Source organism: Peromyscus maniculatus, chromosome 7 (assembly GCF_049852395.1).
Source record: "Peromyscus maniculatus bairdii isolate BWxNUB_F1_BW_parent chromosome 7, HU_Pman_BW_mat_3.1, whole genome shotgun sequence".
NCBI classification, from domain to species: Eukaryota; Metazoa; Chordata; class Mammalia; order Rodentia; family Cricetidae; genus Peromyscus; species Peromyscus maniculatus.
This window is the reverse complement of record NC_134858.1, coordinates 61,558,471-61,586,254: the sequence shown is the minus strand read 5'-3', so window position 1 is coordinate 61,586,254 and position 27,784 is coordinate 61,558,471. Positions and strand designations below refer to the sequence as shown.

Genomic DNA, 27,784 nt, shown 5'->3' with positions numbered 1-27,784 from the left:
GCAAGTTCCAGGCCAGCTAGGGCTAAAAAGTGAGACTTTGTCTCCTTCCCTCCAATTAAAACCCCAAACAAGTCCCACACAACCTAAGTCAGAAGCTCATTTTCTAGTAAAAGGGGGAACTGTAGGGCCCTGGCCCCCGTTTTGGGTAACTGTTGCCTTGCTTGCTGACCTTGACCTTGATATCTTCCCTATGCTAATTCCCTGCCGGGTTCCACCCTGCTGAATGCTTAAGGGAAGTTCCTTGTCTGTGTATCCTACATAATGGGCCTTAACAGTTTAGATGCAAGATTGTGAAACATTGGTAGTGAACTTCTGCCCTCCGGGGTTCTCCCATTGTGCTGTAAGCCTGTATTTAAGACCTCCTCCCTCCTACAATAAAGAGCATTCGGCAAAAACAACAACAAAACCAAACAAACATTGAACATACAGTTCTGGACTCCTATGAGAAGGTAGTTTCTGCCCTTGTAGAGGTTCTGGTCCAAGTTGGAGAAGCAAGACTGCAGGAGAAGTCAGCTCAAAGATGAATAGGTGAACTGATGCAAACAGGTTGGGATTTGTATTGAGACAGCGGGCTCCCTTGCATCTTGTCAGGAAAAGGGTGGGATTTCAGATGGAGCATGCTTGGCAGCAAGTGAGCTGCAGCTGAGGCTGCGGTGAGCACATGGTTGCTGGTTACTGTCTGTGATCTAGACTAAACAAGGACTCAATTCTGTCCCTAACTTGTCGGCCTCTCCTGGGTTCCATAAGCATCTGGCCCTCACCAGACTAAGGAGGGTTGCTGCGTGGTCTCTGGACCTCTTGTCTGGACTTTTCTATGATGCCTGACTTTAGTGGAGCCTGGGCCCACAAAGTGACATCACCAGTCATTGTCCCTCTCCCCCACTTAAGGCAGACAGATTCCTATAGGTTTGTCACCTTACAACTCTTATTTTCCTCCTCCTCCTCTTCCTGTTAAGCACATTAGCTTGAGCAGGTCAAAACAAGTTTTTAGCTAATTTTCCTTCTTGAATAGTGTATGATTAGTGTGTAAGGTAGTGAGTCCTGTTCTTGTCAGCAGGGAGCGGATTGGCTTTGAGATAGCCAGCTAGCCTGCCTTTTTTCTACTGTACACAGCAAATAGCACTTGATGTAGGCGTCCTGGTTGGTTTTTTGTTTGTTTGTTTGTTTTGGTTTTCTTGCGGGGTGGTGGTGCCTGTGTTTTGTTAGTTAACTTGATATAAGCTAGGGTTATCTGGGAAGAGGGAATATCGATTGAGGAAATTCCTCTGTAAGACCAGCCTTTGGGCAAGTCTTACTTTCTTGATTAATGGTAGATGTGGGAGGCCCAGCCCTCTGTGGATGGTGCCACCCCAGGACTGGTGATCCTAAGAAAGCAGGCTGAGCAAACCATGGGGAGCAAGTCAGTAAGCAGAGTGTGGCTCCGGTTTCCGTTCCTTCCTCCAGGTTCCTGCTCTGACCTCCTGTGGTGATGGAGTGTGACCTGAGAGTTGCTTTTGGTCATAGTGTTTTATCACAGCAGTAGACACATAACTAAGGAGGGTGCCTTTTTGTGTGGGTATGTATATATGTACATGGGGGTGTGTGCATGTTGGTGTATGCGTGTAAGTGTATAGGCCAGAAGTCGACACTACATGTCTTCCTCAGTTGCTCTCTGCTTTCTTTTTTGAGACAAGGTCTCTCAGTGGACTCACAGTTTTGGCTAGCCTGGCTGAGCAGTAAACCTCAAGGACCCTTCTGTCTCTGCCTGCGAAGCACTGATGTTACAAGTGTATACTACTGCACTCCACTTTTTACCTGGGTGCTGGGGATGGATACAGATAGGTCCTCGAGCTTGTACAAGCTCCTCACTGCTCGGGCCATTGCCCTAACCCCAGTAAAGCTGTCTTTGATGGGAAGGTTACTTTTTTATCTTTGGCAAGGAACTTCATTGTGAAGCCTCAGTTTCCATGTATGTGGAATGGGGCCAGCTCTGCCAGATGTTACTATAGGGTCATAGAAATGAGAAAACAAGAACCCAGAGTTGGGAGGATTTCCCTTGCTGACCTCTTTTTCTGACCTTCCTGGACCTCACTTACTTTGCTCTCTAAGTATGACCCCTGTACATCTTAACTCTGGTTTTTCTGTTTCCAGAATTTGTACTACTGTTCAAAATGGCATGTGCTGTGAGAATGGAACTCTGGACTCTGTAACGTGTCATTGACAAGATTTATGTGTCTATTACTGTCAGGCTGGGTGAACATGGTGGCGCACACCTTTAATCCCAGCACTCAGGAGGCAGAAGCAGGCAGATCTCTGTGAGTTCCAGTCTACTCTGGTCTACAGAGTGAATTTCAGGACAGTCAGGCTACACAGAGAAACCTTGTTTTAGAAAAACCAACCAACCAACCAACCAACCAACCAACCAAGCATAAAAACCTATTATGTCTTGGATTGGAGAGAAAATCCTTTCAATGTGTTTGTTGGGCGTGACTTGAAATCTTGAAAATGGAGGGGATAAAAATAGTAGGTGGTTACGACTTATAGGCATTCTTCTGTGGCTCAGCTTGCTGCTTGAATTCAGCTGTAACCAGAAGTGGGGATGCCTTGACGGCCTCTTGCAGTTAGACTCTGGAGGAGGCGAATGGGCTGGAGCTGAGGAAGCAGCGTGTGGAGACTAGAGTAGGCAGGGTTTCTCTCACACCTGGATTACCGGGATTTCAGCCTTCTCCAAGTCAGACCCATTCCCGGAGAGGCTTATTGCCACAGCCAACTACAGCTTGCTAGGAGCTTTGCCAAGTCTCAAGGCGTGACTCTTGTGGTTTGTGTGAGCTCCGGAGTCAGGGCCCTGGCTCTCCAGTTTGGCAAGAGGAGTCTGGAGTTCAAACCCCAGCCTTTGCTCTCAAGTTGCCCTGCTGTTATGACAAAGCCATGGCTTTATCTGCTCAGAGTTCCTTGTCCCCTCACACTGCTACTGTGAGGAGCAAAAGCAGAGTGTCAGCAGGCCTGGGCCTTCAGTGTGGGTCTGCTGCCTTGCCCCAGCAATCCTCAGCTGCACCACTACGTGCGTTCTTCTTGGGAAGTGGGACATGGTGAGGAAACTGGAACCTTCTATCAGTACTCGGCGGGAACGATGTTAAGGTGGGAAAAAGATTACATTTCCTGGAAATGACTAATTGAATGAAGGCTTTGGATTTCTTGGAGTTTTTGTTTGTATGTTTGTGTATCTTTGCTGTTGAGTTAGTTCTCTGAAGTCATGGGTAGCCAGAGAGAGAGCTCCATGAAGGCTGTGAGTAGTCATTTGGGGCAGCTTCTTTTTCCTTCTATTTCTTCATCTTAGGGAGGGTTCTTAATGTTCTGCCAAGCATGCTGGGAAGGGGGGTCATTTGAAACCTAGTTGCCATTTAGGAAAATCTCATTAGGGATTGGGGATGTAGCTCAGTTGGTACTGTTTGCCTAGAATGCATGCTGTCCCCGGTTTATCAGCAGCACTGCTCATCCTGGTTGGGTAGCCCATATCCTCAATTCTAGCACTTGGGAGTTGGAAGCAAGAGGATGAGAAATTCAAGATCATCCTAAGCTGCACAGCAAGTGTGAAGCCAGCCTGTATTCACGAAACTCCATCTTTAAAACAAAAAGAAGTAAATAATGGCAAATGCAATAGCTCATTTCCCTGTTAAACGAACTTCAGTTCTCACTGCCTAAGGTCTTTTCACTTTTGGATCCAGCCTTTGTCACAGAGGAGCCCGTCTGGTGTCCATCTGTGTGTCGCTGCTTGCTCCCCTGCAGGGCTCTTCCTCTTTCCTCCCTTTCCCTCCTCTGGTTCTCTTGGGCTTCATGCTCCCATACCTGTCTCCTGCTGTTCTCCTCCTCCTCTATGCTACCCATGAAGTTCCAGCTTAGGGAATGCAGCTTAACAACAACAACAACAAATACATAAATAAAACAACAAACAAAAAAAGGGGAACCACCGTGGAGGGACTCCCCTGGAGGTCTGCTCTGCCTCTTTCAACTGCTTGCTCGCCTTGCCCGCTAAGCAGCCGCCACCAGGTGGGTGACACCAGTCCAGCTCCCTCAGAGAGTTGAGCACAGCGCTGTCTGTTTTCATGGTCACACCTGTGTACACTATCCCTCCGGGGATCACAGCTTGAGGACAAGGACTGTGCCCTTTTGCTCATTACTTAGTGCAGGAATTCTGTATTTGTAGCATAAACAAATGGCTCCCAGGGCATTTTATGCAGATCCTTTGTTTCAGCAGGTAGGAAATGTCCAGAAGTCAAACTTGCTAATATGTGCTCTTTGGAAAATGTAGGGAGCTTTGAACAGTGGTTATTTTGGTAGCAGAAAAGAATACTTGATCCACTTAGTTTTTCGTAAAACTTCTTTTGTTGTTATTTAGTTTTCCTTTTTGGTGCTGGAGGTGGAACCCAGGCCTCAGAAGTGCTAGTTAGATAAGCACTCTTCCACTGCCCTACTCTTTGCTGTGATTTTTGAAGAAGAGATTCCCCATTGCTAAAGAGAATAGACCAGTGGGGAGCCCAGTGGGCACTCCACACAGAGTGTTGCTTGGCTTAGCGACCCCTGATCTTGAAGGGTGGGAAAGAACTGGAGGCTTGGGTAACCCATTCACAAGTGCTGGGTGGGCCTCTCCTGGGAGTCACCTTGATCTGCTGGGACAGTGTGGGAAGACGCTCGGGTAAGTCTCCCACGTTGGGAAGGGGACTAGGAGATACTAGAGAGCAAATGTAGACCCCAGAGGGTGGGTGGAAAGGACATTTCAGATGCAGGGAACAGCACAACGCTGGTGAGGAGGCAGGACGCACACTGGGGCAGTTAGATAGATGCAGGACAAACACTGGAAAGTCTGCAAAGGCAGGGGAGGGAGCTTTGGACTGTGTTTCAAGGCAGATGGGAGCCACAGCAGTCTCTGTTCAGGGCTGTCCTGGAGGAGTTCTAGTTGCCATGTGTACAGGATAGAAGGGGAAATATGGGGGAGGGGCTGATGGCTTTGAGAAGCTAAACCAAGATACCCCTGGAGATTAGGAAATGAATTCATTCTGGCCTTGTTTGACATCTCACACTTGTGCTGTCAAAGAAGAATTAGCTGGGCTAACTGGGTGGGGGCAGGGTGAAGAGCATGTTCTGGCTGCTACTCCCACAGCATACTCTAGCATGCTAGGTCTTTTGATAACCAGGAGGGGCTTCATGCAGTGTATCTGGCTCTTGGGGCTGAAGGGTCAGAACAGAGTAAAGCCCTTCAGAGGATCCTCTCATTCCCTCCAACCCCAGTGATCTCTGCAGCCAGGGATGGGGCTAGGAGGCTGAAGCTGGAGCTCAGAAGGGAGAGCAGGATTATGTAAGCTTGAATACAGAGACCTGCTTGTCATGTGAATAGAAATCAGATGCAAAGACAGGCAACTCAGCCTTGGAGAGCAGCAGCTGCAGCCTGGAGGGAGAGAAGCAGCAATGCCAGCAAATGCAGCCACCCAGGAGGGGATGCTCTGGGCTGAGGAGGGCAAAGCAACTACCTCTGGAGATGGTGTATGTGTAGTATATATGCGCACTAGGCCTGCACTCTGTGGTGTGAGCTGCCCTGGTCAGAAAAGCCAAGCGGACTTGCTCAAGACTACATGTAGGTGGCAGGGTTCAAGCCATTGCTTCTCTCTTGCTTCAGGTCATACCAGAAAGGCCAGGGGAAGCATCTGGGATGGGTGAGGGGTATTGGGAAGAAGGCACATGTTGGAAGCCTCCCAAGTGCTGCCCCTACCAGGCCCTACAGGCACATCACACCCCTGGCTTTTTCTAGGTTGGCTCTATATCCTGAACGTGTGACCTCCAAGATCTGTCCTTATAAGAAGGGCCTCTTATAAACTCATGTTGGAGAAGGGACAGTTGGCCCCTTACCTCCCACCTATCGTTAAAGTAGCCCTTCAATGGTGATCCTTGCAGGTGTGCCCACACACTGCACATAGTGCTTTGTACTCTGCTCTCACCTCCTGTGGACTACCTGGCACTATGCACTTATTCACTGGTTGATTTATCTCCTCACACCAGTAGCATGTGAGCTCTATGTCACTGGGAACTTGGCAGCATGTCCCCACTCTTTCCCCAGGACTGCAGGGTACCTGTTTGAGGCAGGTGCTCAGTGACCAGTAGGTGAGAGACTCTTGAGGATTGTGGTAGCTAGGAATGTGGTAGGATGCTAGACAGGGTAGTTTTTGCTCTGTGACCTTGAATAAGCCCCTCGCCCTTAGATCTGCATTGGAAGTAGGGGAAGAACCTGATGCATTTAAGATTCCTCCTAATGCCTGAACTCTGAGGGCCTCTGTGGGAGGCACAGTTGCAGAGAGGTTTCTGGCTTCTTGGAGATGCTAGACCTGGCATTTCTAGTGTTTGGCATCCGACTCCAGTGCTTGGGAGTGCTAGTGAGGGCTGAGTCTTGGAAAGATCACAACACTGTGGTACGTTTTGTGTATCAGATGCCTATGCATACAGTGAGTGTAGATACGCTCGTTCTATGGGGTTTGTATTGGCTCCGGGCTTAACAAGGTGAGATAGACTCTGAGAGCCCTCCCTGCCTTGCTGGAGCTGATGTGAAGTGCGGCTAAAGATTGTATGGGTTAGCTAGCTCAGGGAAGGGGCTAAGTGGGATATTATAGGGCAGATATTATAGGACTACACAGAGAAACCCTGTCTTAAAAAACTTAGAAAGAAAAACAAAGAAGAAATAAGTGACCTGGGTTTGGTGGCACACATCTGTGATCCCAGTACTGGAAGCTGAGGAAGGGAGATCCTAAAGCCGTTCCTTTTGTCTGCTCAGTAGTCATACTGTGTCTTGATAGTGGGGTGTCTAAAGTAACAGACTTTAAAACTTTTTTTTTTTTCCTTTTGGGCTGTAGAAACCGGGTTTCTCTGTGTAGCCCTGGCTATCCTGGAACTGACTCTGTAGACCAGGCTGGCCTCAAACTCAGAGGTCTGCCTACCTCTGCCTCCCAAGAACAGGCATGCCCTGCTCCTGTTCATGGTAACTGACTCTTTCTGGTGAGTTATGGCCGGGTCTGCATCCTCGAAGAGTAGACATCTGTTAATCAACTGCATTTGGAGTTCGCAAGTCAAGGAATGGGGCATGTGGTATGGTCTGCAGAGCACTGTCCCTCCCCTCCCAAGCTACCTGTGCTAATTCTCTCATTTCCTATTTTCTCTTGACAGATGTCAAGCCTTCCAACATTCTAGTGAACTCCCGTGGCGAGATCAAACTCTGTGATTTTGGGGTCAGCGGGCAGCTAATTGACTCCATGGCCAACTCCTTTGTAGGCACAAGGTCATACATGTCGGTATGTACTGAAGTTCCCTTTCTCCAGTGTCTCTGCAGGCTTCATTCTTAGCATGAGCAGCCCCATTTATAGACCATGGAGCCACAGATTTGTGCTGTATGGTGATGGATAGGGATTGAGAAATGAGGGGTGAGGCACAGTGGGCCTCTGTGGGAGAGCAAGTGTCTTCCTTTCACAAATGTTCACACCTAATTGTGGTCTCAGTCACTAGAAGAGAATAATGTGCTGTCCTCACTCCAGAGTCTGGCTTCCACTCTGAAGACACTGAGAAGCCACCTGACATCTTTTTTATTTTTTTTCGAGACAGGGTTTCTCCGTGTAGTTTTGGTGCCTGTCCTGGATCTCATTCTGTAGACCAGGCTAGCCTCAAACTCAGAGATCCGCCTGGCTCTGCCTCCCGAGTGCTGGGATTAAAGGCGTGTGCTACCACCGCTTGGCTCCACCTGACATCTTACCGAATTGTCAGACCCTCAAACCAAGACTCTCAGACATGACTACACCCCAGCTGTGCCACTGCTGGTCCCCAACCTTTTATCCGCTAGTGGCCCCGCTTGGAATCGTTCCCTCCATTCTGCCCCTTCCCTCCCTCTTCACTGCCTGGCTCTGGGTCATTTACCTGCCTTCCGTCCAGCTCCTGGTTAGAGTCTGCTCTGGCCCAGCCTGCACCCCATTCTGGCAGTCTTCCCTCCTGAGCCTAACTTTGCTGGCTCCCACTGTCACCTGAGTGCTACATGTAGCTGTCCCTGTGTCCATAGTCATGCCATCATGGAGTCTTTCGCTTTCCTCTACCTCAGCCTTCTAGGAGACCCCAGGCATCTTCCCTGGGCCCTGGCAGGGGGTCTGGCACACTGAGGATGTTAGGAATGGCTGGTGAGTGGATGCTGTGGGGTTGACTGAATGAGAGGGTCTTTGGATAGCCCATTTCTAAGTATAGCAGGGGACGATGGAAGCCTGCAGGGAGTGCTTCAGAGGCAGTGCACAGAATTAGAGGTGGGTAGTTTTTACAGACCAAGGGAGAAGTGCAGATGGTCCGGACAGGCCTGGCCCAGTGTTTCATGCACAAAGAGCTGTCACCCCCTGAGTGTCTGAGTTCATCCCTGCAGTTGTACCATCAGAAGAGATGATGGTTCCTATGTAGGTGGTGAGGACAGTTAGGGCTAGGGAGCCAGCGGCCCTTACAACCTATGGAGGGGTTATGTCCATGTCCCCATTGCTCCCTAGTGGCCCCAGCCCCACTGACTCCAGTGACTGCCAGTACCACAACACTCTTACCCCACACCCTACTGTAGGGGCTACAGGGGAGTTCTGTTCTTTATATCCCGATTGCCTCTTCTCTAGATGAGGAAGTGAGCAGCTTGCACCCTGGGACACTCAATTGCCAACTCTCAAGTTCAAACTCAATTAGGCCTTGGGACTTATTGAACCATGGTTTAGTGGTTGGATTTCTGTGGTTACATGGTCAGCTTCAAAATAGCCCAGTGTTAGAGTTGGTGGAAAATCCCATGGGAGAAGCTATTTGGGTATCAAAATAAATACACTATGAGCAGAGTGAAGGTTTTTTCGTAGGGTTCTTGAAATACACGTGAGCTTGAACTAAGGCTCCGTGTGGAAACAGACTTTATGCTGTTTCCTCCCTGGTGCTTTCCGTCATTATTGGCACAGGCTTGTATAGTGTTCTATAACATCTAAAGGTTTTCATTTCATTTGGTTCCTGCTGTGACACTAGTAAGTAGAATGGACATTGTGTTGTCATCACTGTTACCAGTTAGCAGAAGACCCATTTTATATATAGGGAAACTGAGGCTCAGGATCCCATAGCGTGTAAGTCCCAGAGTTGGAACTCACGATAAGCCTCTCATGTGGGTTTGAGACAGGCTACCCTGCATGTGCAGGACAGGGGCCAGACTGGGCAAAGCTGGAACTTCAAGCAGCTAGGATCTGACTCCTTGGATGCTGCCAGCTGAGGCAGGGGCCAGGGGAAGTAGAGCAGTAAGGAGAGGTCAGAGCCATAATAAATAGAGGCCACATCTAAGAGGCCAGAGGAGCTTTACCTATGTGCGTATCAGAATAAGGGACACCAGAAGGTAATAGAGGGGTAACTGGGGGCCTGGCTAGAGCAAGAGGTATGACCGACCATTTGTCTCCCTGTAGCCCGAGAGACTCCAGGGGACTCACTACTCCGTGCAGTCGGACATCTGGAGCATGGGTCTCTCTCTGGTGGAGATGGCAGTTGGGAGATACCCCATCCCTCCTCCTGATGCCAAGGAGCTGGAGCTGCTGTTTGGATGCCAGGTGGAGGGAGATGCAGCGGAAACGCCGCCCAGGCCGAGGACCCCTGGGAGGCCCCTCAGCTGTGAGTGACCTGCTATTCCCAGTCAGGACTGTGGGGATACTGTGGGAGATTTCTGAGTGGCCGCTTCTTCTCTTTGGGTGTCAAGCTGGGTCTTGAGGAGCAGCAAGGGTCCTTGGGTGGGTGCAGGAAACAGTTACTGTTCGAAGAATACTTGCTGTGATCAGGTGCCATGCTGAGCACTTAGCAATATTAGTACGATTTTTAATACTGTGGGTTTCTTTTAAAATTAGAGCATGTTAGGCAGATCCATGGAGACAGGAAGTGAGTAGATCAGTGGTTGCCAGGGGATGGGCTGGGGGGAAAGTAAGGATAACTGGTAATGGAGAAAGACCTGGGGAGATGGAAATGCTGTAGAAAGGGGGGGGGAGCGGTGCAGCTGTACAACAGAGAAGTATATACTACAAATCACTTAACTATAATGTGCACTTTATACATAGAGACTTTCTGTATGTGAATCTTATCTTGTCTGTATCTACAATTTCTTCTTCTTCTTTATAAATCTGCAGCATATGGAATGGACAGCCGACCTCCCATGGCAATTTTTGAGTTGTTGGATTATATAGTCAATGAAGTAAGTGCTGCCAGGTTTTCTGGATTTGGGGGTTATTTATTCTACTTAAGAAAGTAGTTAGGAGGTCTGGAGAGATGGTTTAGTGGTTAAGAGAACCGACTGCTCTTGCAGAGGTCCTAAATTCAATTCCCAGCAACCACAGGGTGACTCACAAACATCTATAGTGGGATCTGATGCCCTCTTCTGGCATAAAGTTGCACATACAGCTAGAGCACTCATACTTAAATTAAATAAAGCTTTAAAAAATTGTTACGGGCTGGTGAGATGGCTCAGTGGTTAAGCACAGTGGCTGCTCTTGCAGAGAACCTGGGTTTAATTCGCAACACCCACATGACAGCTCATAACCATTTGTAACCCTAAGTCCAAGGGATCTGACACCTCCTTTGTGGACTCTGCATGCATGTGATACACAGACATATATGTGGACATACACACATAAAATAAAATGGAAAAAACAAAAACAAGGAAAAGGGAAAAAAACAAAATAGTAGTTATGAGTGTGTTGATGCACACCTGTGATCCCAGTACTCAGATTTGAGACAGGAGAGTTTTAAGCCCATGGCAGACTACACAGTAAGATCCCTGTCTCAGAAGGGTTGGTGGGCGGGAAACCCATGACATCACGGTTAGGATGCCTGTGAGTTGTTCACATGGTTGTGGTCTTCGGGGTACTTGTGCTCCACACTTGGAATTGTCACCTCAGGGTCTCCTTTCCCAACGTCAGGAGCCTCCCGTTCACCCACTGATGTTTGTCTGTCTTCATTTCCTAGGCTGTCCATTGCATTTACAAAGTTCTGTACTGCACAGGGGATGTGAGGAGGGATAAGTGGGATAGACCAAAGATGGAAAAACAGGAGTCCCTGGTCTCCATGATGGTTGGGTGGGGTGAAGGAGGTAGGCTGGTAAATGTAGAACTGCAACATAAAGGTTTTTGTTCTTTTTTTGTTGTTTTTCAAGACAGGGTTTCTTTGTGTAGTTCTGGCTGTCCTGGAACTTACTCTGTAGACCAGTCTGGCCTCAGACTCACAGAAATCCACCTGCCTCTGCCTCCTGAGTGCTGTGATTAAAGGCATGCGCCACCACCACCCAGCTGGTTCTTATTTTAAGTGCTGTTTAAAAAGCTGTTACTATAGAAAGAGATGTGGAACATCTATTATCAATTCTGTGAAAGAAGCAAATTACTTCTCAGTGAGGGGACTCAAGCCTGTAATCCCAGCACCTGGGAGGCCAAGGGAGAATATGAATTCTGGGCTAGCCTTCACTATAGAATGAGAAACTCTCTCAGAGGGGGCAAAAGTTTTGAGAAAAATCTTTTTTTGTTTTGTTTTGTTTTTTTAGTCACGGTTTCTCTCTGTAGCTTTGGCGCCTTTCCTGGATCTCGCTCTGTAGCCCAGGCTGGCCTCGAACTCACAGAGATCCACCTGCCTCTGCCTCCCAAGTGCTGGGATTAAAGGCATGTGCCACCACTGCTTTGCGAGAAAAATCTTTTTTAATGTATATACCTACTCTAAAGGTCATTAACAACTTCAAACTCTTAGGCCAGGCGGTGGTGGCAGACTTGATAGCCATAGAACTTGTGAAACCCATGTACAAGTAAGTTTACATTCAAGGAGGAGACTTGCCCCATGGTTTGCTCAAGAGTAGGCTAGGGCAGTACAGGGATGTGAGAGGCGGCCTGGCGGGCCAGCACTGTGTCTGCAGCAGGAGCAGTCTTGGCAGTTGATGAGAAGGGTGAGTGCTGGCATGTTTCAGAGGTGGCAGTAGGCTCAGATAAGGCCATCACCTAACCTTGACTTCCTAAGAAAACCACAGGGTATCTATCTTCTTGGGTCCTTTCTGAAAACAGACCCTTAAAGGCACAAAAAGGCCCACTGTCACACACTCAACAGGGAATATCCTGGTCACCGTAGAGGTTATAAATCAGTCAGTGCTTTCCTGCTCACCAGGGAGCTTAGTTTATTTCTCTGCTGTGCAGTATGCCAAGCAGCAGGGGGCAGGACAGAGCAGCACAGGCTTGAAGAGTTCATCAGTGCAGGGTGGGCCACCTGTCCTCTGCCTATGGGAGCCTGGATGGCTCTGGGTGGGAGGCCTGTTAGGAGCCTGCCTGGACCAGTGCGGCTCTCACCCTGCTTTCCCCACACGTGCTCACATTCTGTTCTCGTGTTCTTCAAGGCAGCGGAGGTGGGCCAAACTGTCTTTGCCCTCTTCATGTAGCTACGGAAACTGAGGCTCCAGGATGGGCAATAGCTACATCTTCCCCCAGTGCTTTCTTCCTGTCACCTACCTCTTTCCATTCCCTGACCTCCAGAGCCTTGGTTGGCACCCAGCCCTTTCTTGCCTGCCCCCTCCCACTTGGGAGAAGCAGACATTGGCCTCTGGAGACCAGTTGTTTTCTCTTGAATATTTCACACCTTCTCAGCAGCTGGGACCGTTTGCGGTGTGGGGCTTGCCCAGTGCCACTGTTTTAATCTGGGTGGTAGCTCACCTCAAACTGACAAGGCCTTCAGGGTGAGAGGGCTCGGGGGTCTTCAGTAGGCGGCTTGTGTTGTGTTGTTTCTGCGGTGCTGGGGGTCAAACCAGTGCCTCAGTCATGCTGTGCAAGCTCTCCACCACTGAACTGAGCCACACCTGCAGAGCTGGTGTTTGTTCCGTTTCCTTTAGGTAGGGTCTCATCATGTAGCCTGAGCTAGTTTCAAATGCCTCAGCCTCCCAAAGTGATGGGACTGTAAGTAGACACCACCCAGCTGCCGTTTCTTTTTTCCTTCCTTCCTGCCTCCTCCACTCTTGAGACAGGAACTCACTCGATAGTCCTGGCTGGAATTCACTATTACAGACCCGGCTGGCCTAGAACTCAAGAGATGCACCTGCTTCTGCCTCCTGAATGCTTGGGCTGGTGTCTCATTAGAGCAGGGACATCTTAGGTATACCTCAAGTACTGCTCCTCCCAAGAAAGCCACACATAGCTGCTGGCACAGGTCAGTAACCTGACTGATTCCTAGAGCTACCGTCAGGATCCGTGGCAGACCTGGGAGCTGCGCAGTACCGCAGCGTGTGAGCAGGATTCACCCATACTCAGCCTTGCCGTTAATAACTTTAGACTCTTCGGGGTTCAGAAAGGGGTTTTGTTTTGTGGTTTCTCGGGTGCTGTCGGGCCTGAGTGGTGCTTCCTAGTTGGTAACTATTGCTGGCACTCCCGACAGTCACACACTTGTACTCTACTCTACTCTACTCTGCAGTTGAGTGTCTAACTCAGAGGGCTCTAGAGCCAACAGCTCAACCTTACGTCATACGAGAGTGAACAGGCTGAGGGAAACAGTTTGTTCAGTCACCAGGGTAGTAGAATACTTGAAGTGGTCCCAGCAAGGGGAGCCAGGAGAAGCAGGACTTCCCAAGGCCACTTTCCCAGAACTGGTAAGGGTAGCAGTGGCCAGAGGCATGGGTGTGATGGGGGAGTGACTGGAGCAGGAGTCCCGAGTGTCTCACATGTTGACAAACAATAATCACATATTGTTTGCAGCCTCCTCCAAAACTGCCCAGTGGAGTATTCAGTCTGGAATTTCAGGATTTCGTGAATAAATGGTAAGTTTGCACCATGTCTCTGAGAACCCTGGTCTTAGCCTTTCCCTCTCCATTAACCCTGGCTGCTGCTATTTCCCTGTGTAGTGCTGGGACTCACGACTGTCTGATCCTGGGTGCTGTGCTTACTTAGACTGCAGGGATCATCCTGTTGCTTCCTGACCTTGATTTAATTCAGCAAGACTTCATTTATGTGCTTAGGCATGATGGTGTGCCTAGAATGGAGGATGAGGAGGCTCAGGCACCAGCTCCTCAGCCTTCAGTTGAAGGGGCAGGCATGCAAACCTAAGCAGTGTGACTGGGAAGCAGTGTTCTCACATTCATCTTTCCTCTTTTCAGCTTAATAAAGAACCCTGCAGAGAGGGCAGATCTGAAGCAGCTCATGGTGAGTCTCATAGAGCCTGTTTATTCATCTGACTCAGCCATTTTTCTGCCCTGCCCCACCCCGTTCTTCAGTCAGGATTGGGGCTGCACAGTGCAGGCGTCAGTCTCCTCAGCCCTCCTATGAGTTACAGGGGGACCAGCCCACAACCTTCCTGAGGACAGGCCCCTTTTTTTTCCCCCCTAGTTCTGACTGGTTCACCTCACATTGCCAGCATCCTGAGTTTCCATCTAGTAATTTGACGACAGTGGCACAGGAATGGGATACTTTAGGATCCAGACGCCATGCCTTGAGTAGCCTTGAGTGTAGCGAACCTTCTAACAAGCCGGAGTTGCCCAGACAGACAAGGCTGCCCCAGGGCTGAACAGCTTATACATGCGGCAGAGGGTCTTTGGGCTGTATGTAGCTGGCCTACTTGCTGCTCAAGGGAGAACATTTAGAAGCAAGTGGTACCCAGGCTGAGAGTCTTGCTTTTCCTTCCTGGTAGTTTTTAACAGCACTTTCTTTCTGTTTTCTGCACACAGGTTCATGCTTTCATCAAGAGATCTGATGCCGAGGAGGTGGACTTCGCAGGTTGGCTCTGTTCCACCATTGGGCTTAACCAGCCCAGCACACCAACCCACGCCGCTAGCATCTGAACCTTTGGGAAACAGCACAAGAGGAACTCCTCTGCCCAGCGGCATGCCATGTTGCTTTCAGGCCTCTCCCATGCTTGTCTCTGTTCAGACGTGCATCTCATCTGTGACAAAGGATGAAGAACACAGCATGTGCCAAATTGTACTTGTGTCATTTTTAATATTACTGTCTTTATCACTATGGTTACTCCCCTAAGTGGATTGGCTTTGTGCTTGGGGCTATTTGTATGTTGATCAAACACATGCCAGGCTGAACCACAGTGAAACCCTGGTGACCTGGGTGGTCATTCTTACTGATGTTTGCACTGCTGTTCATGTTCCGTGACTCACTGGCTGGCTGCCTGGATTGTCAGGATTCTCGGACCCTTGGTACTTCACTCTTGCTGGTGACCTCTCAGTCTGTGGAGAGGGAGCCTTGTGAGACCCTTCACAGGCAGTGCATGGGAAGCATGCTTTGCTGCTACTGAAATGAGCATCAGACTGTACATCATGTTATTTTTATTTTTTGCTTTTGGTATAGAATTCAGCAATTCACATTAAAAAAAAAAATGTAACCAGAGCCCATCACTGCCATGATAGCTGGGGCCTCAGTCTGTCTACTGTGGTGATTTTCAGACTTCTGGTTGTATTTCTATATTTATTTTTAAATATACTGTGTGGGGTACATAGTGTGGTGTATGTCTCTTCAGTTTGGATTCGTGTTTCTAAATAGGTGGAGTTAGTTTGAACGTCATAAATGGATTATGGCATCAGTATGTGTCAGTTCTATCTTCAATCCAAGCACCAATGCTATTGTAAACGTGTATAGTGCCTACAGATTGTACGAAAACCCTTTTAATCACTTTAATCCAGATGTTTATCAAATCTAATCTCTTATTCTAATAAAAATACTATCAGGTTAAAATAAAAAGGACAAAAGGTATTTCTGCTTTGGTGGCAGGCCTTCCTTCCAATTTCTCTAGACTCTAGGAAATGGCGTGATTTAGCCATGCACTGAGGTGGGAAGTGAAGGCAGGACGCAGCTGGAAGGTATAAATACCACAAACGAGGGTTTCTGTTGCTGACAGAACACCCTGACCAAAAGCAGCTCCGGAGTTTATCTCAGTCTGCAGCTTGTAATCAGTCCATCATCTAGAGAACTCATGGCAGAGAAACCCTGCTTCCTGGCTCCTTCTTCATGCTTGCTGAATTCTTCTTACAGCTCAGGGGTGACACAGCCCACAGGGAGCTGGGCTCTCCACATCAGTCATCATTCAGAAAAAGAAAAGAGAAGCACCCCTCCTCCCCAAACACACACTGCCAGCTCTGTGCAGTGGACTAATGGGTCTCCTGCAACTTCAATCTTTGGACCGCTCTTCATGTGCAGAACTTCAAGAGTGACTACCACCTTCCCAGGACCTGTGAATAGGTAGTCTCTTTACGTAAAGGAAAAATGGTAGGGGGGTGTCCTAGGGTTTCTATTGTTGAAACACCCTGACCAAAAGCAATTTCGGGAAGACAGGGTTTACTTGGCTTACATGTCCTGAATCACAGTCCACTGAAGTAAACAAAGGCAGGTACTCAAACTGGGGGGTGGGAACCTGGAAACTGATTTAGAGGTAATGGAAGAATGCTGCTTACTGGCTTGTTCAGCCTTCTTAATTACAGCACTCAGGACCAGGCCCTCCCACATCAACCACTAAGAAAATACTCTATGGGCTTCCCTCAAGTTCAGTCTCCTAGAGGTATTTTCTGTCAAGATTTCCTCCTCTCGGATGACTGTAACTTGTGTTAAGCTGACAGAAACCCAGCCAGCACAGTGGGGTTGGGAACCCTTGAGCAGATTTCTCACAGAACATTCCTTATTTTCTGTAGCAGGGCCGGCCTACAGTTCTAGTAGCCATGCTCACAGGAGGACCTTGCTGGTGTGAGAGCCTTCATCCAGGTCTAGTCCGTGTACTGGGCTTTGCTGGGAAATGGTTTCCTTTCACTACTTAGAATTAACTACACCTTCCAAGGGGAGAGGTACCCCCAGTGCTGGCTTTGTCACACCTGTGAGGGAGCACATACCACCACACACACACACACCCCGTACACAAGTGGAGACACTCCTTCACATAGGCTCCAGGACCCAAGGCAAGTAAGTGCTTGAGATTTCGAAATTTCGTTTGTAAAACTAACCCTACCTCACGCAGGGCGGCGGTGGCGCTCGCCTTTAATCCCAGCACTCAGGAGGCAGAGCCAGGCAGATCTCTGGACAGGCACCAAAACTACACAGAGAAACCCTGTCTCGAAAAAACAACCAAAAATCCCAAAACACACAAAAAAACTAACCCTAGCTCTTGTTCCCCTTTAGGAATCAGATTCTTCTTCCTCTTCCTCCTCCTCCTCTTCCTCCATAGGGCTCCTTGTACTCAGCTTCAGTGTGGTTTGGTTGATGGACGCTTCATTGTCTACATGCACTGCCATCTGTGGAAAACAAGAACACTGGCATTACCAGGAAGGAGCTGAGCCTCAAAACAGCAAATTCTTTTTTTTTTCCCCATGGAAACAGCAAATTCTTCAAAAGCAAATCTCACTTGTGGGGTTGGAGAGATGAACAGCAGTTAAGAGTAGTTGTTGCCTGAGGACAGCGGTGGCAGTGCACGCCTTTAATCCCAGCACTCAGGAGGCAGAGGCAGGTGGATCTCTGTGAGTTCAAGGCCAGCCTGGTCTACAGACAGAGTTCAGGACTGCCTGGGCTACACACAGAAATCCTTTTTTTTCCCCCATCTTTTTTGTTTTGTTTTGTTTTTTTGAGGCAGGGTTTCTCTTTTTAGCTTTGCGCCTTTCCCGGAACTCACTCTGTAGCCCAGGCTGGCCTTGAACTCACAAAGATTCGCCTGGCTCTGCCTCCCGAGTGCTGGGATTAAAGGTGTGGGCCACCACCGCCCTGCTCCATCACATTTTTATTACTGAGAGGAAAGAACATTTTCTGTTTCTCATTTCTCCCATTACTGAAAAGGGGTAAGAATAAATGTTCCATATTTTCTAAAATGTTAACTGGTCTTCAAAAGTTTTCTAGAAACCATTAGCAAAATCATTGTGTAGACTATGACTGTACTGCCTTTTTTATTTTTTTTTATTCGTTGTAGCCCTGGCTATCCTGGAACTCACGCTGTAGCCCAGGCTGGCCTTGAACTCACAAAGATCCACTTTCCTCTGTCTCGAGAGTTCTGGGATTAAAGGTGTGCGCCACCACTTGTGTGGGCTTTTTTGAAGGTACTTGTAAGAGTGAGCAGGGTAACACCCACTACTCATCCTTTGGCCCTGCTTTGTACTTGAAGGCCACACTCACACAGGACAGCAACGATGACACATTCCTAAAAGAGCCAAGTTTCTAAACAGGATGTGGGGCACATGCCTGTAAGCCCAGAGAGGGAGGAGGATCAGAAGGCGGCCAGGCTGGGTACAGAAGACACTCCTTCAAAACAAAACTCACCGTGAACCCTCCCACAACAATCCCTACCAGTTTCTTGGGGTTCACTTGAATAACTGGAAATGATGGGGTGATCTGAGTAACTGGGAAGGCCAGGCGTGAAGCGGTGTACACTGAGAGAGAAGAGGCTGCTTAAATCTGACACAGTAAACAGGGTGGCTACTGCCTGAAACATTAAAGCTGATGAAGTACAAATTATGAGAGGCCGGAGCTGTGGCTCACTGGTAGGGTGATGGCTCCCCATGTATGAGGTCCCAGGTTCGATCCACAGTAAACTCCCTCACACCCCAAGTGTCTGATCGGCACTTCCACGGTCCTTTGGACTTGGTAATGTGCTATAGAGCCAGCCTTGGCCTACCCATGCAGCAAAGGAAAAATGGAACCCCACACTCTCTCTGGAAGCCTGGACTCGACTGAACTTACATCACACAACTGTTCAGGTGCAGGCTGAGAAGAGAGCGTCTCAGTCCCTCTTCGAGAATTTATCATGGATTGGAGGGCCAGTTCTTCCACCTAGGAAAGAAGAGTTGAGGACATTTTACTGAGTATTCTGCCGGGTTACCAAAGTGAGAGAATTCCGTAAATTCTGTGGATGCTGTTGAGGTTGGCATCATGAGAGGGAACTACTTCTAATCCCAGGACTGCTCCAGAAGGGCAGAGGGAGCTCTTAAGCTTTACCTGCTTTTTTTCCCCCGAGGCAGGGTGTATCACTGTAATCCTGGTTGTCCCAGAACTCACTATGTAGACCAGGTTGGCCTTGAATCCACAGAGATCCGCCTGCCTCTACCTCCCAAGTGCTGGGAGTAAAGGCGTGTGCCACCACACCAGGCTTGAAGGGACACTAGCTGGAGCATGTGGCTCTGGCAGGCCTTGCCCTTCTCCCCATTCCCTCTGCCTTTACTAAAACCCATCAGATTACTTCCTTGAAGATGGCCCCCATGGTCCATTCCCTTACTTGGCCAATCCCTCCTCCTGAAGCTGACTACTAAGGCCCAGCTATCAAAGGTCCAGCAATCAAGAGCCTCCTTTGGCTCATCTAATTAACATGTTCAATTAAAGTTAAACACCTCATCCTACCATGAGGTTTCCCCTTGTACCATTACAAACTGCCATTTTCCTATGGGCCGCGGACTGTCTCTTCTCTCTCCAGAGGCGGTCCTTTGTCTTCTGGGACAAATACCCCTGCCTCCTTTCCCTTGTTATCTTCTAGTGCCCCTCATCCTCTGTCTCCTGCCTTTGTCTCTTAGTCCCTGTCCTCGGTCCCTCTGGGGCAAATAAATCTCCTTTGTGCTGAGAACTTGGTCTTGGGGTGTTTTGAGCCAACTCTGAGGTTCCCTACACAGCCTTACCTGATTTTTTGAGACAGGGTTTCTCTGTGTATCCCTGGCTGTCCTGGAACTCATTCTGTAGACCAGGCTGGCTCTGAACTTATAAGAGATGCACCTGCTTCTGTTTACTTGCTTTTTAAATTTATTTATTTTTATTGCTGTTTTGCCTGCATGTATGTCTGTGTGAGGGTGTCAGATCTTGAAGTTACAGACAGTTGTTAGCTGCCATGTAGGTGCTGAAAATTGAATTTGGGTCCTCTGGAAAAGCAGTCAGTGCTCTTAACCACTGAGCCATCGCTTTCACCCCGTTTTTTAAAGAGGGGGGCTTTATAGGTGTTCAGCTAAGCTGCAGCTTCCACACCCCAAGACCAAGCAGTTCAGTGAGGAAATGCAGGTGCATCATTAAAAAGCCAGGTGTAGGAACTGGAGAGATGAATACTTCCAAATGGCTAGAACCAGTGCAAACAGGGCAACCAGAGCAACCAGTGGCTGCTCTTCCAGAGAGTCTGGGTTCTATTCCCAGCACCCATATAGTGGCTCATAACCACCTCTAACTCCAGTCCCAGGCAATCCAACACCCCCTTCTGCCCTCCCCAGACATACATGCAATAGATACAAAATTATATACAACAATAGATATAAAACTTAAACCAACAAAAGATACATAGAGATAAAGAAAGAGATGAATATATATAGTCAGGTGTAGCTGGGTGTGCAATTGCATCCCTGTAATCCCAGCACTGGAGGAGGCAAAAGGATCACAAGTTTGAGAACAACCTAGGCTACATAGAAAGTTTAAGACCAGCTTGGGTTACATAAGGAGGCCATTTCTCTGTCTCTGCCGTCTCTCTCTCACGCGCGCGCCAGGGGTCAGCTGGCTCTACAGACACAGATGGATGTCCTAAGCCTAAGCTTACCTAATCATTAAGGAAAAAGTGAAGGCAGAATATCAGAAAAGCTTGTCTTTCCTGGAGCATCAGGGTATCTGCGTTTGGGGAGTCATCTGCAACACACACTCATCAAGTTCTTGTAGGGGTACTGTTGCAGTAAGTGTAGGGCCATTTATAACTGCCCTGAGGAAAACTGCTTATCATTTTCTATACCACAGGTATACAAGTTCAGTTTATAAAGGGCTTCTGTAATCCTCATGTCGTGTATTTAAAGGTCTTGCATACAAGGGCAGAGCTGGGATTACCATGATCATTTGACAGGGGCTAAATTACTCCTAGGTCTAGGGAAAGATCAAGGCAGATGTAAATCAGGGTTCCTCCGAGTCAGTATCTGCTACCATAAGAATTACTGAGAACTCTAGGGGACAAGTTTCTCTCCCAGACCTTATTCGTACCGCAGGAGGATCTAAATTCCCTTCTAGTTTTGCAGCACTAAAGCCCTTTCCAGTGCACATAAACACTAGTAACGAGCAGCTGAGGCGTGAGCCGGCGGGCCAGAGGCTTAGCCCCCTAAGCTCGCGAAACACCAAGAGGACCGGAGCGCTGGGGAGCAAGTTGCCCGGAGCTCTACTGCACGCGCCGGACGCCCGCGAGGGGCTGCGGCTGGACCGCGGCTAGCTCACCTTGAGGCGGTTCAGTTGGTCGTGTAGGGCCGCCTTTAGACGCAGTAGCGTTTCCTCCTCCTTGCGGAGCTCCTGTAGCCGGCTCAGCATCCTCTTTCTCCTGGTTAGACTGCTGCCTTCTGCCGGGCGCCCAGTGATGACGCCACTTCCTACTCCCGGAAGCAGCCACGGGGCGCCTGTTTATTCTCTTCCTGCAGCTTACTATGGGTCCGGTAGCTACCGAGAGTCTGAAAGCACGGGCTAAAGGAACCGCAAGGTGCTTGGAGATTCTTCACTTCCGTTGCTCGGTCCTCAAAGTAAAACTGAATATACTAGTTTCAAAGTCCTCAAGAAATCAGTTCTCACCGCAGCACTTTTAACGCGTCACTTGTGCCAAATGACTTTACTCCACAAAGGCTGGAGACACTCTCAGGCCGAAACCAAAATACCAATTTCTAGTACCTGTCCTGGATCTTGCTCTGTAGACCAAGCTGGCCTTGAACTCATAGATTCGCCTGCTTCTGCCTCCAGATGCTGAGATTAAAGGCGAGCACTGCCACCACAGCCTGGCTCTAGTTCAAATCTTTTTTTAAAGATGATGTACACAGAAGAGGGCACCAGATCTCATTACAGCCACCATATGGGTGCTGGGAATTGAACTCAGGACCTCTGGAAGAGCAGTCCATGCTCTTAACCTGAGCCACCTCTCCAGCGCCAAATCTTAAGTGTGGGACATGAACGCTATGAAGCTTAAGGAGCTCCCATTTACCAGGGCAAGAAAAAGCTAAGTTCTAAGACAATTATTTTACCTGAGTTTATCCTGGCTGCTAATGCTTTTGACCAAATGCCATGAAGGCAAGAGGAAATGAGCCTAGTTCTAGGACGACCAGATTGGCATAATTTATATTTAGTAATACAACTAGCTATGTTTAAGTACTTAGTTCCCATGGCTACCACATCTATTGAGGCTATCTGTGGAACCTTCCCCCCACTTCCTGATTTAATAACCCACAGGCTTCTCAAACAATTCTAAAACATTGTCAATGAGAAATGCTAATATAATAGAATGAACTTCATTGCAGGTCTGGGAAAACCTCAAGTTCATTTTATACCAGACTAGAATGTAGAGAACAAATTACAGCCTAAACAAAATGAAATATTAAAAACGTCCTTGTTCTACAATCCTGATGATCCCCTTATTTCCAAGTGCCATACCACTAATCCCACAAAGGGGGAGGAGGGTTTTGGAAGCATCCACAATAAAGATTCACACAACTGTTTCTCACTGCATCTTTGATCAGGTTTTTATTCAGATAGGCTGTGTCTTTACTCTATGGAATGAAACAGATTTTCATAGTTTAAGCAGCAGACTTCTTCTCTTCTGTGGTAGTTTTCTTCTCTGCCGGCTTCTTCTCAGCTGCTGGTTTCTTGGTTGCTACAACCTTTTTTCCCACAGGCTTCTTCAGCTTCTTGACACCCACAGGCTTCTTTTCCTTCTTCTCTGCAGGCTTCTTGTCTGCAGTCCCCTTCTCCGCTTTGGCTGCCAGTGCTGCTGCTGCTGCTGCTTCCAGCTTCTTCACCCGGAGTTTGTGCTGCAACAAAAACAAGCAAGCAGGAAACTAAGAATCCAGTCTTCAACCTGGATTAGTGGGGTTGGGATTAAAACATCTTTAATCCCAGCACTTGAGAGGCAGAAGCATGTGAATCTGCCAGTTCAAGGACAGCCTGGTCTACATAGCCAGAGATATAGAGCCCCTGGGAAGGGGGGAGGGGGAGAGAAAGAGTACCCAATCTTTTAAAAAGATCAACAATACTTGACATTGCAAATCATGGCTCACATTTCTGGCCTGGCGAAGAATGGTATTCCTGCGCATAGTCTTTGCGTAAGGGTTCAGCTTCAACATGATTCTCAGGTTCTTCAGTGGATTCTTCTTCAAGACTCTACGATGAATCTTCTTGCTGTAAAGAGGGGGCACTCATCAATCAACACGTGTGCCTTTAGGAGTCAGAGTGTCAGGCGAGAGCACGAGGTGACATCAACACCTTACTTACCGTGGTGCTCGGAGGGCTCTTTGGATCTCTGGGCTTTTCAAGATTCTGCTAAGGTCTGTGTTCAACATCTTGTGCATGGGAAGGCTGGGGAAAAAGACAAGCAGTGCAAATTGTTATCTTCTAACTGAACATTTAAGAACTGTATTTCAAATGTATTAACTCTCCAGGTACAGAATTCCCGAGCTCATAACTTTTATAACCATGGATCAAAGACAGAGCATTACTCCTCCACACAATGGGAAATGTAAAAATATAATGCATAATTTAGGAAGAATATAAATCAAGTCTGAATCTAAATGTACACTTTAGGTATCCATGTGTAATAAAGGAACATGGGAAACTCACTTATAGTTACTCTTGAGGGAAGCAGCCTTCCGCCAAGTGCCGTACAACTCATCCAACTTCCGGAAAGCACTTTCAGTCCAAATGCAGAAACGCCCCACATGCCCACCAGGAGCAAGTTTCAAAATGTTCAGCTTGCTTACATTAAGCAGAGTGATACCTTTAAAGGCAAGGAAGAATCAAAGAGCTTGTATTCAACCAACAGAGGAAATACAATTTGTATGGCTTACACACAAGGCACTTATAAAAATGAATGAACTGTGAAGTTCAAGCCATCATGGTGGAACTCACTCACTAGGAATCAGAACTTCCACAAAATCATGTTATTTCAGAAACACGGACCATGAAGTGGAATTTCATCATAACTGAACACTGAGTGAGTGTGCACAGACAGGCAGTGAAAACATTCCAAGAATTTACCAGGGATGTTTCTGAAGGCCTTGATGATACCATTATCTTCATTATAGATGATGCAAGGTCCCCTGCGCTGGATACGCCGTCGGTTTCTCATTTTGCCCTTGCCAGCTCTCATTCTCTGAGAGGCATAGACCTATAGAGAGAGGAGCTTTAGTATTCTGATCAAGACACAATCTCTCTCTAGCAGGTAAAGGCACTTTCAGCCAAGCCTGCTAATCTTTTCGATCCCTGGGATTCACAATCCTGTTAGCACTCCACATTCCAGTTAATAAATGGTTATCACTTGCTCAGTAACAATTTTCGTCAACCTTCTGCATCAGCTTACTGACAGCAGGCAACTGTCACTGAAAACAGAGTAGGACGCAAATTACAACATCATTGCAAGCAAACCATACTGCATCAAGCCCTTTAAGAAAATGGTAACAGAGATAACTCCTCCCAAGTTGTTCTCTCACACATACACAAATGATGTGATCAGTAATGCTCATGTAAATACCTTCCGTATTTTCTATTACCACAAAACAAATCAAATCTACACTATTCTCGAGATATGAGGTTAACTACAGAGAACTTGGTTAGCACAACTACCTTTACTTAGAGATCTTTCAAAGATTTCTATAATCCATATCCAATCAGAAAGCCTACTACCCACACCCTTTAACCCTCAACTTATCCTTTCAAACCAATCGGATAGTACTGAATGGTAGACATTAACGCTGAACCTACCTTTTTGATGTCATTCCAAGCTTTAAGTTTTTTAAGCAGTTGAACAGCCTCCTTGGTCTTCTTGTAACCTTCAACCTTATCTTCAACTACCAAAGGGAGTTCAGGAACTTCCTCAATACGATGACCTAAGAAAGCCAATTCAATACTTAACAGGAAAGTCTCAACTCTTTACACACACACACCCCAAAGCAAAATGGCATGCACTGTCAAATCAGAATTTCCACTAATATCATGTGTTTCAGAAACACGGACCAATTAAGTGGAATTTCATCATTTTGACAGTTAATAACATGGTAGGAATTTGTTGGGAACTACAATCAAGGTTACAGATTAAAGCAAGCAAAACTGCTTTTAGTAGGCACCGAGGAACAGAATTCACTCAAGCTTATCATCTAACAGGGGTTTTCATGAAAGGTAGAAATTAAATGTCCTGTATCAAAGCATCACAGACCTTTAGACATCACCAATGCTGGTAAGGCTGAGGCAGCCAGGGCAGAACAGATGGCATATCGCTTTTGGGTTGTGTTCACTCGGCGGTGCCAACGACGCCAGGTTTTGGTTGGAGCAAACATGCGGCCTCCTCGACACATCTGTTTTCTTTGTCAAGAATTGTATCATTTTCCAGGGCTGCAGTATTAGCAAGGGTATAACTTGCTCAGTAACAATTTTCGTCAACCTTCTGAACCAGCTTACTGACAGCAGGCAACTGTCGCCATGAACAGAGTAAGACGCAAATTACGACATCATAGCAAGGACCCCCCATAAAACATCTCCAGACTGTGGTCTAGAGGATATGTTTATTAGGGACACTAGAAGTTCTAGACATGATTCAAAACATTATTAAATGTTAACAAATCAAGTCTAAGTCCAGTTGGGTGACTGCAAAGAATGCTATCAGAGAAACAGGATACATTTCCAAAGGCACCCTGGCCAGAACGGTGGGTCCCACCACCTCGAACTCTGGGAATTCGAGCCACAGCTCTGCCAGTACCCCAAGACTCAGCACTGGTCTGATGACCTAAAATTGAGAAGAAATAAGTTTTAGGTAGTAAGTTCTAACAACCGATGACTTACTTTATGCACGGTAAAGGCAGTATCAGAATAGCCAAGGAAAATCACATGGTTCAGAAACACGGACCAATGGCATTTCATCACCCACTGCGAAGCAGCCCTTCCCATGGTAAATGGAAATCCATACCTGCTAATTCACTGACAGCATAGGGCTGTCTGTTGTTTTTCCTCAAGTTGGTGTGAACAAAGTTCACGATATCCGGTCGAATGGGAGCTTTGAACACAGCTGGCAAAGTGACATTTTTGCCAGATGACTCCCCCTTTTCAGAGTACACCGATATGAGGGGACGGGCACAAGCCTTGGAGGGAAGAAAAAGTTAACTTAGAGCAAGCATCAGCTCCTGTATGTGGAATCCAGACTTTAAATACACACTCTAAGACCTGCAAGCAGATATAGGACTACTTGAGAAGAACTGGGGACCAGAAAGGCAGTTCATGTTCTGATCCACAAAAAGCCCCAGCAGAACTGCGTCACATTGTAATAAGGAATACTCACTTGAGAAAATGGAAAGGGTAGTAACTATACTGACAACATTGGAGGCAAACTCTTCCCATCATTAAATGGTTTTGGAGGCAGATAGCACTTAAAATCCGAATAGAATGACAAAGTCACAGGCTGTTATATTCACGTCAGTTTGTGCTTGTCTAGCCTGTATGGGAGGTCTGGGTTAGAGCCTTAGCCCTCCAGAGGTGTTGGCAGAAGTTCAAGGTCAGTAATGGCTTGCAGGAGACCATGAACCAAAATTCAAGGAACACAAGATTAAAATATTACCAATAGGGCTATCATTTCAATAGTTTTACAGCCAAAGAACACCCCCAATGATGATGCTATTTTTTGAAAGAAAAACAAAAAACTTCAAAAGCAAAACTCAACCAGAAGTTTGAAGATACCTTTCAATGAGACCATGTAAACAGTCCCCACACTTCAGAAAACCTTGCCTCCATTTGTCCAACATCCCAGTCCTCTTTTTCTACTCAGAAAAATACAGGTCACACTTTTCGTGTATCAACGCCTAGCAAACTCTCACCTGCGGCTGGCCCACGCCACCTGCCCACTTCTCTGACCTTGTTCCCTAGATGCTCCCCTACGTTCCTTCATAGACTCGGGACCATCTTTGCGTTCTCACTGAAGTTCTCAACTAATAGGCAAACCTATTAAAGATGAAGCTCAGCCACGTCTCCAAATCCTAATTTTCGATGGTAAGACAAACCTTAATCCACCCACTAAGTATAGCACATGACACCCGAGGAAAAACACTATTACTGCTGTATGTGATCGAGCTTAAGAGTTCAGTTAGGGCTCAAACCATCTAGGTTACGTCAAATAAAAACATTACTTTAGGGGAAGAAGAACTTGCTTCTCTAGAAACGATTTCAAAGCGGCAGAGACCAGCTTTCTGAAAGGCATTTAAAAGTCACTTCCCTCGGCGCTTTCCTTTGGCGATGGACACCGACAGCCACCGGGAGGCAAGCACATGCCGCGGCCAAGGCCCACGCCGAGTTGCCACCGGGGATGTCTCCCGCACCCAAGGGGTGGGTTTCCAGAGGCCTCCTCCCCGCTAGAACTACGGCAAGCGAGGGTCCCAAAGGCCCCTCTGCCGTCCACCCTGCGCCGGCTCCCACGTTGCCTGTAAGATGGCTGCCGCGGCTCCCACAACCCCGTTCCCTGCCAAAAAAACCCGGGGTTAGATCCCCTTCCCATCTCCTCCTCTCCTGCGGATCATGTCCTGCTGCCTTCATTCTCCCGCACAGGCCCCAGAAACCAGTGGGAAGTCCAGCGAGGAAGACCTCCACTCACCATGGCGGGGAGAGGAGAGGGCCACGCTCCTCTCCACCCGGCGGCTCCCACAGGAAAAGGAAGGACTCACCACTTACCCTCCACATATATCCTTCCACTTGACCCCCGGCATCCTGCCCCGCCTCAAAACCACGTCGGGGAGCCAAAGCCTCTCTCTGCGCTGAAAAATTTCAGAACACCATATTATTATTTTACATATGCTCAAATTGATATC

At 47.7% G+C, this 27,784-nt stretch overlaps 4 protein-coding genes and 5 non-coding genes across 11 annotated transcripts in view; 1 reads left to right on the top strand and 8 right to left on the bottom strand.

The window, feature by feature from the left end:
* Positions 1-15,749, top strand: part of Map2k1 (mitogen-activated protein kinase kinase 1) — a 79,572-nt gene extending 63,823 nt beyond the window's left edge. For both annotated transcript variants that reach the window (XM_006971430.4, XM_076576488.1), the window contains exons 6-11: positions 7,186-7,310; positions 9,462-9,663; positions 10,170-10,234; positions 13,752-13,813; positions 14,150-14,195; positions 14,717-15,749. In XM_006971430.4, coding sequence (XP_006971492.1) covers positions 7,186-7,310; positions 9,462-9,663; positions 10,170-10,234; positions 13,752-13,813; positions 14,150-14,195; positions 14,717-14,830 — 614 coding nt within the window. In that variant the 3' untranslated portion in view covers positions 14,831-15,749. The remainder of the gene's footprint in view (positions 1-7,185; positions 7,311-9,461; positions 9,664-10,169; positions 10,235-13,751; positions 13,814-14,149; positions 14,196-14,716) is intronic.
* Snapc5 (small nuclear RNA activating complex polypeptide 5) lies at positions 14,196-22,443 on the bottom strand. 2 transcript variants are annotated; one of them, XM_006971429.4, is made up of 4 exons: positions 21,186-22,443; positions 18,708-18,797; positions 17,141-17,275; positions 14,196-14,931 (listed from the first exon to the last, which is right to left on the bottom strand). In XM_006971429.4, exons 1-3 carry the CDS (start codon positions 21,273-21,275, stop codon positions 17,159-17,161), a joined length of 297 nt encoding a protein of 98 aa, XP_006971491.1. In that variant the 5' UTR covers positions 21,276-22,443; the 3' UTR covers positions 14,196-14,931; positions 17,141-17,158. The 2 variants fall into 2 exon arrangements, with proteins under 2 accessions (XP_006971491.1, XP_042137042.1); XM_042281108.2 differs by lacking the exon at positions 14,196-14,931 and adding an exon at positions 16,086-16,225 and having other exon boundaries at positions 21,186-21,338.
* Rpl4 (ribosomal protein L4) lies at positions 22,443-27,664 on the bottom strand. Its single transcript, XM_006971587.4, has 10 exons — positions 27,571-27,664; positions 25,900-26,071; positions 25,613-25,719; positions 25,153-25,291; positions 24,702-24,826; positions 23,979-24,108; positions 23,562-23,718; positions 23,217-23,300; positions 23,003-23,123; positions 22,443-22,756 (listed from the first exon to the last, which is right to left on the bottom strand). Exons 1-10 carry the CDS (start codon positions 27,571-27,573, stop codon positions 22,523-22,525), a joined length of 1,272 nt encoding a protein of 423 aa, XP_006971649.2. The 5' UTR covers positions 27,574-27,664; the 3' UTR covers positions 22,443-22,522.
* On the bottom strand, positions 23,856-23,926 carry LOC121831217 (small nucleolar RNA SNORD18). The gene has a single exon (XR_006074594.1). It is a non-coding gene; the product is annotated as a small nucleolar RNA SNORD18 (small nucleolar RNA).
* LOC121831220 (small nucleolar RNA SNORD16) lies at positions 24,260-24,358 on the bottom strand. Its single transcript, XR_006074597.1, has one exon. It is a non-coding gene; the product is annotated as a small nucleolar RNA SNORD16 (small nucleolar RNA).
* Positions 24,909-24,980, bottom strand: LOC121831216 (small nucleolar RNA SNORD18). The gene has a single exon (XR_006074593.1). It is a non-coding gene; the product is annotated as a small nucleolar RNA SNORD18 (small nucleolar RNA).
* LOC121831219 (small nucleolar RNA SNORD16) lies at positions 25,354-25,452 on the bottom strand. Its single transcript, XR_006074596.1, has one exon. It is a non-coding gene; the product is annotated as a small nucleolar RNA SNORD16 (small nucleolar RNA).
* Positions 25,794-25,861, bottom strand: LOC121831218 (small nucleolar RNA SNORD18). The gene has a single exon (XR_006074595.1). It is a non-coding gene; the product is annotated as a small nucleolar RNA SNORD18 (small nucleolar RNA).
* The window catches only part of Lctl (lactase like), a 59,504-nt gene continuing 59,367 nt past the window's right edge, over positions 27,648-27,784 (bottom strand). Inside the window, exon 11 of the transcript XR_013052787.1 lies at positions 27,648-27,730. The gene's annotated coding sequence lies outside the window, so the exon portion shown is untranslated. The remainder of the gene's footprint in view (positions 27,731-27,784) is intronic.